Source organism: Polyodon spathula, chromosome 21 (genome assembly GCF_017654505.1).
Source record: "Polyodon spathula isolate WHYD16114869_AA chromosome 21, ASM1765450v1, whole genome shotgun sequence".
Taxonomy (NCBI): Eukaryota; Metazoa; Chordata; class Actinopteri; order Acipenseriformes; family Polyodontidae; genus Polyodon; species Polyodon spathula.
The window spans coordinates 9,198,041-9,205,400 of NC_054554.1; the positions used below are offsets into that span (position 1 = coordinate 9,198,041).

The 7,360-nt window shown below is 39.8% G+C and overlaps 1 protein-coding gene across 1 annotated transcript; it reads right to left on the bottom strand.

Moving 5' to 3' along the window:
- Window positions 1–4,802: 4,802 nt before the first annotated feature.
- gins2 (GINS complex subunit 2) lies at window positions 4,803–7,360 on the bottom strand. The gene is made up of 5 exons (XM_041222271.1): window positions 7,191–7,360; window positions 6,775–6,889; window positions 6,346–6,445; window positions 5,623–5,749; window positions 4,803–5,421 (listed from the first exon to the last, which is right to left on the bottom strand). Exons 1-5 carry the CDS (start codon window positions 7,278–7,280, stop codon window positions 5,293–5,295), a joined length of 561 nt encoding a protein of 186 aa, XP_041078205.1. The 5' UTR covers window positions 7,281–7,360; the 3' UTR covers window positions 4,803–5,292.

Sequence of the window (7,360 nt, forward strand, 5' to 3'; positions counted from 1 at the left end):
AAAAGTAAATACAGAGCCACAATGCACAGCAACAGCTTTCATTTCAAGTTGGACCGAATTTCATCTCAGTAGTGCTTGGCCAGACTGTGAACTATCCACTCTGAGCTTACAAGATTCCTTAATGGACTAAGGCACTCACTAAATCATTCATGTGAAATAAAAATGTAATATTAAATAACATGTACATATAAATGCTGTAAAAAATATAAAAGTGTAAAAAAATAATCAAATACACTTGCAAAAGTCTGTTTTTTCTGCAGATTTAATAAAGATTTTTTTCTGCTGCTATGTATTCTTCTATTACTGTTGTATGGCTGTTTCAATTGCAGTACGTGTTATTTGTTACATTGCTTTACCCACCAATCAGAATTAGGCAGGGCCAGGTCAGGCCTTAAGCCAGTTCACATAAACTTGTCAAGCCAGTGGTAACAGGCCTTTCAAAGAGCCAAAACAATAGAAGTGCAGAAAACTCCCTGCGGCGCTAGGTCTTGCAGAGCAGTGAGCAGGTAAGCTGTTAGACCTCACCTGACCTCTACACTCTCCTGTGAGTGTTGTGCTAAGCTAGACAGGAAGTGACCAAAGACAGGAAAAAGTGTTACCCACAGTATAAATGGCTTACTGGCTTGTTTGAGAAGAGTGGTATGATAAAGAAAAGCAAATCCCTGGCACCTTTTAAGCCCATAGGTGCCTAGCCAGCATTATCAGTGTTTTGGAGCCCTGTTTCAGGTTATAGGCTGTCGGATAAATCCTCCTCTAGCCCATTTGTTTGAGAGGGATGGAAAGCAGGCCCTCCATGACAGAACACTCCACCACAGCTACGGGGCAGTCCCAACTCAAGACATCTCTTTAAGCTGTGAACCATTACCCGATTTTTTTTAAATTTTTTATCACCAGTCATTTCTCACAGTGACAGTTCTAACACAGACATGTTTCAGCTGTGAACTGTAAACTTCACAAGTCCCAAAGGAAGGCTGTTTTTTAAGATACAGAACAGTGTGGCTTCTAATGCTTTTCAATTGTGGCTCATCTCAGAGAAATATAGCGAGGGCATGAACTTCATGACTGCTGCCCTTCAATTTATCCCACTTACTACCTAGCGAATATATACAGTGGCTTGCGAAAGTATTGAAAGTATTTCCTATTTTGTTGCCTTACAACCTGGAATTAAAATGGATTTTTTGGGGGTTTGTATCATTTGATTTACACAACATGCCTACCGCTTTGAAGATGCAAAATATTTTTTATTGTGAAACAAACAAGAAATAAGACAAAAAAACAGAAAACTTGAGCGTGCATAAGTATTCACCCCCCCCAAAGTCAATACTTTGTAGAGCCACCTTTTGCAACAATTACAGCTGCAAGTCTCTTGGGGTATGTATCTATAAGCTTGGCACATCTAGCCACTGGGATTTTTGTCCATTCTTCAAGGCAAAACTGCTCCAGCTCCTTCAAGTTGGATGGGTTCCGCTGGTGTACAGCAATCTTTAAGTCATACCACAGATTCTCAATTGGATTGAGGTCTGGGCTTTGACTAGGCCATTCCAAGACATTTAAATGTTTCCCCTTAACCACTCGAGTGTTGCTTTAGCAGTACGCTTAGGGTCATTGTCCTGCTGGAAGGTGAACCTCCGTCCCAGTCTCATATCTCTGGAAGACTGAAACAGGTTTCCCTCAAGAATTTCCCTGTATTTAGCACCATCCATCATTCCTTCAATTCTGACCAGTTTCCCAGTCCCTGCTGATGAAAAACATCCCCACAGCATGATGCTGCCACCACCATGCTTCACTGTGGGGATGGTGTTCTCGGGGTGATGAGAGGTGTTGGGTTTGTGCCAGACATAGCGTTTTCCTTGATGGCCAAAAAGCTCAATTTTAGTCTCATCTGACCAGAGTACCTTCTTCCATATGTTTGGGGAGTCTCCCACATGCCTTTTGGCGAACACCAAATGTGTTTGCTTATTTTTTTCTTTAAGCAATGGCTTTTTTCTGGCCACTCTTCCGTAAAGCCCAGCTCTGTGGAGTGTACGGCTTAAAGTGGTCCTATGGACAGATACTCCAATCTCCGCTGTGGAGCTTTGCAGCTCCTTTAGGGTTATCTTTGGTCTCTTTGTTGCCTCTCTGATTAATGCCCTCCTTGCCTGGTCCGTGAGTTTTGGTGGGCGGCCCTCTCTTGCCAGGTTTGTTGTGGTGCCATATTCTTTCTATTTTTTAATAATGGCTTTAATGGTGCTCCGTGGGATGTTCAAAGTTTCAGATATTTTTTTTATAACCCAACCCTGATCTGTACTTCTCCATAACTTTGTCCCTGACCTGTTTGGAGAGCTCCTTGGTCTTCATGGTGCCGCTTGCTTGGTGGTGCCCCTTGCTTAGTGGTGTTGCAGACTCTGGGGCCTTTCAGAACAGGTGTATATATACTGAGATCATGTGACACTTAGATTGCACACAGGTGGACTTTATTTAACTAATTATGTGACTTCTGAAGGTAATTGGTTGCACCAGATCTTATTTAGAGGCTTAATAGCAAAGGGGGTGAATACATATGCACGCACCACTTTTCCGTTATTTATTTTTTAGAATTTTTTTAAACAAGTTATTTTTTTCATTTCACTTCACCAATTTGGACTATTTTGTGTATGTCCATTACATGAAATCCAAATAAAAATCAATTTTAATTCCAGGTTGTAAGGCAACAAAATAGGAAAAATGCCAAGGGGGGGGGGGGGGGGGGTCAATACTTTCGCAAGCCACTGTATATATATATATATAAAAAAAAAAGTTCCTGCAAAAAAAAAATTATTATTAATGTAATGGTAAAAAAATACATAATTAAAGGTTCTCTGTTGTTTGTACTTAATATTGGTTTCAATTACTTCTTCAAGTTAAATCTTGGTTTTTCAAAAGGAGTTTATGATTTTGACCCTTGATGTCTTGTCCTGTTTTAAGCCATACTTTATGTTCACTCAACTGCCCTGAGAATGCTTTAATGACCAGTCTCCACATTGAGACCTGGATGAACCAGCTTTTTTTATTTGAAGTGGTGTGAGCTGATTAGGGACTTGAAGTTGTCATCTAGCTTTTGCTTGTGGATGATTATTTGCTCAATAGGGACATATTCTTCCCCACCCATGGAGTAAAGTGCATAAAAAATATATACAGAGTATATACTGATGCACAATGAAAACGCAACAGACTTAAATTTTACATCAATAGCTCATTGGGCACATAGATAATGTTGTTTACATTTTAAATAGTGAGCAGGTTTATTGATTGTTTGAGTAGTATTGATCCTTGGGATAACAAAATACTGAGCTCAAGGCATGTGATTTCATAAAAACACAAGGTGCTCATTGTTTGGTATTTGAGTTGAGTTAAAATTGCCAAAATGAGTTAAGAATCTGTAGAAATAGCCCTTCGAGAAAATATGATTTTAATTAATGCCCCGCTTGAGTAATGAAGATGGCATGGTTTTTATAGGCACGATTGAAGGCAGCCTGTCTGTGAGTGAAGTTGTCCAGAAAATGAAATGTTCTTCTTCAACAACAACAATCAGCAGACTAGTCCAGAGAAACCAGGAAACTGGCTCTGTGAGAGACAGGCCACGTCCTGGAAGGCAGAGGGTCACCACAATGACCCAGGACCATCACATCCAACTGATCCATCTGCATAATAAAATAGCTAAAGATTGATCAAACTGCGTATCAGCAGAATGACTGTAGCTCAACATCAGGAGGAATCTCCTTTAACACAAGAAAAACTTTGGTGCAGATTGAGGGCAACCTTATTGCTTAGCGGTACATTCACAAAGTCCTGGAGGCAACAGCTTTTCCACCCCTGCAGGCCAATCCAGAAGTGTCAATTTTCCAGTAGGAGAATGCAAGACCTCACAGTGCTAGGATTACAATTGCACAACTTCAAAGAAACAATGTCAAGGTCTTGCCAGTGGCCAGCTTTTTCTCCTGACCTGAGTCCAATATAACATCTGTGGGGCCAAATAGCCAGTGCCATCCAGAGGAGACAACCTTCACCAGCTGGCTGCAGCTGCTCAGGAAGAGCGGTCTATCCAGACGCTGCCAGGATTGTGTTAATGCTCAGGGAGGTCATACCCGATACTAACTTTGTAACATTTTCATTTTGACAATGCATCACGTTTCACATGGAACACTTAGGATTACCAAGGGCAGCCAAAATGCCACTCAGGTTCTGAAAAAGCATACAAATTGTTTTATGAGCACAGCAATACTGAAATCTTCATGTAATTTTTTTTTGTTCACTCCACTCAACTTATTTTGTGACTCTTTAAATCCCTGGTCATCACCAGTATGGCTCTTTTTAGTCAAAGTCAATGTGCATTTTTTTTTTTTTTTTAAAGAAAACCCTATTTTGCACCTTCTGTCCTTAGGAAATAGTGACAAACACTGATTTTATTGTATTCTATAACTGCTATTATCTTTAATGTGATACTTTGCAATGACTGTAAGGATAAGGGCGTCTAAGAAATTAATAATTCTTATAATATGACAATATCTGAGCGCCCTCTGCTGGCGAAATAAGGCACAGAATACTTTTAAGTCAAACCAATCTCAACTTCTGGTGTGATTTCATTTACTTCAATTAAACCAATTAATATCCTGTAGTTCTGTTGCTTTTTATTAGTGATGGCACTGACAATAATAAGGCTATATGATTTGCACTTAAATAATGTTTACTTACCAACCTTATTGAGGAAATTATCAATCAAAAACAAACTCCAATGAATGAGTTTTTATTTTTATATAGAAAATCCTTTAAGACTAAAACATAGCATACATTATATACAACTCTATTTAATCTACTTTACCAATTTTACATTTAAATTTCTATCAAATCATGCTTTAAAAGGGGTGTAGAGTAATATTCTTAAATCAGACAGTACTGCATAATTGTATTATTCATTTTACATTATCTTGGATTTAGGTTTTTACTAAATCCTGAGGCATGCTTAGACAGGTTCAAATTTCAAAAAGGAAGTCAAATGTTTGCACAGGTAAAGGGCACCTTATATACAAAAATATATAGTTTACGATGAAGTGGACAGCCTTGTACAAAAAACTGCTGTTTTCACAGCAGATGTCATTGCTTTTATAACAATGATTTAATACATTTCTGTGCCTGCTTAAGGTCAGTCACTGCCTTAAACAGAATCAATGTTTGGCTTCTGAAATGATCTTCAGGTTGCTATGTTCTTAAAGTCCAATGCTGTTCTGTCAAGTCTTGATGATCCCGTTCCTCTAATCACCAGTAGGGGGCGGTGTTCTAGAAGTCCTGGGACTTGCCAGCCTCCTTGCCAGGCTGCAGGTTGGTGCGCAGTTTGTACATGTGGTTCAAGGAGTCTGTGAGGAAGGTCCCGATTGTGTTAATTTCCATCAGGGTGAGATTATCCAGCTAGAAATAAAACACATTATTTAAATGTGTAATAATAACCCACAATAATGCCCGAGTGGTTCTTATTGCATGTGCTCGTATATTTCATTTTGTTTTTTGAGAAGTGTATGTTACAGTGCTGTGACAAGGCACTCGGAATCTTCTCTTCAGTCACAGCTGCCTGTCACAGCCATGTGTAACACAGGAGGGCAGTTTCCTTACCCTGGCATGTGCTTCCTGCTGACTGACGAAGCTGTCTGCAGACAGGCGCAGCTTGGCGATGCGAGTGTCCCACGTATCCTTCACCAGGGTTCTGATCTCATCAGCTTTTGGAATATTATCGGAGGCGCTGGGAAGGGAGGGCCACATTTACGTTAACATTTAGTAATCTTGTGTGAACAAAAACAAAACCTAACCAGCAGTGGCCAGTCACAGGAGGGAATGGCGCCTCCGACAGAATGGTTTTGTAAAAAGATAACATATATGTTTTATGTATTTATGAGACATAACACAATACTAGTTTTATTCAGCCCGTTTCTAAAATAAGAGCAGTAGTAATTGTTAGATGAGGTCCCTATACTTGCTGCATGATAAATTAACATTTTACATGATGGTTTAGCCATTTTCAGTTGATTACTGCATTTGCTTCTGACCAACTGAGTAACTGAGTGACTGAGTGGGGTGGGTATTCAAGAAAACGCACATGGGTTGGATGAAAAACACATCTAAGCTGATCAGATGCAACACATTGAAAAGTTATACCACAGCCACTTCAATAGGTTGCACAATTATATATATATTATAACAGAATCGGTTTCTCAGAAAATGTGAGCACTCCATTTTTCGTGTGCACGACTTAAAACCCTGCAATCTTGTCAAATCCCAATTGCAACGGAAAAAGAAAAAGTTCTCCCAGTCACACCACTGGAAAGCTGCTTCACTTACTGGTTTAGCAATAACTTGGTCAGCTCCATGTAGTACGGATTGGGGATGGGAGTAAACGCTTCTTCCTTCCTCTCCTGCTCTCTGATCTCTTCAAGTTTTTCTAGAGATTATTACAGTAAACATGAAGACAAGTCCTGTTGAAAATGCTGTATTTGATCGTGGCTGATTTTTAAGTGATGCATGCTGTGAAAATGTGGCAGAAATGTTGGCTGTAAATCCAGAAATACAAGTCCAACATACACTTCCACACATTCGCCATTATGATAAGCTCTGTAACTTGTGTGAAGAATGTCCTTAACAAACGTAATCGCAAATGGATGAGTCTCCAGATCTGTAAAAACATCCCCGTCTATCCGCATTAGGGTTCTCTTGATATTTTCACTTTGAAATCAACTGAAATGACAATGGACAACAGAGGTCTGTTCTTACCAACATCCATCCATTCGGGGGGGATGATTCTGCACTTCTGCCTCTGCTTTAGATTGATCGCCAGCCAGACCGGCACAGCCACAGGCAGCCCTGGGTTGAAGGGGCCAAGGTCTCCCTGTCAAGTAACACAGAACTGATATCATGATATCGTTAGACTGAAAAAAACTAGCAACTTGAACATTTACTGGTTTCTTACTTTTTGCTACAGTCCCACAGCACATGCTTATAAATCAATGACAATAGTTACTTTCCTCTAGAACCAGTATTTACTGTCTGTTGCACACCATTCTGTCTTGTAGAAAATCAGCAAAAGCCAACAAAATATGTGAGTGCAAGTAAATAATTGATATTCAGTAAACTGCTAAATGCGTGCGTACGAGAAATTGATTACGTGCAGATTCAAGCACTCCACTCACCCCAATTAAATATATTTTATCGAGACTGAAATTCGGAACGATGGTCACCATCTCCTTTTCCGCCAGGAACTCTACCTCTGAGGGATCCATCTCACGATTATATTTATAAAACAGCAGTCCGGACAGTGCATAAATATCTGATCATCAGGAACTACTGCTGTAAAGTTCCC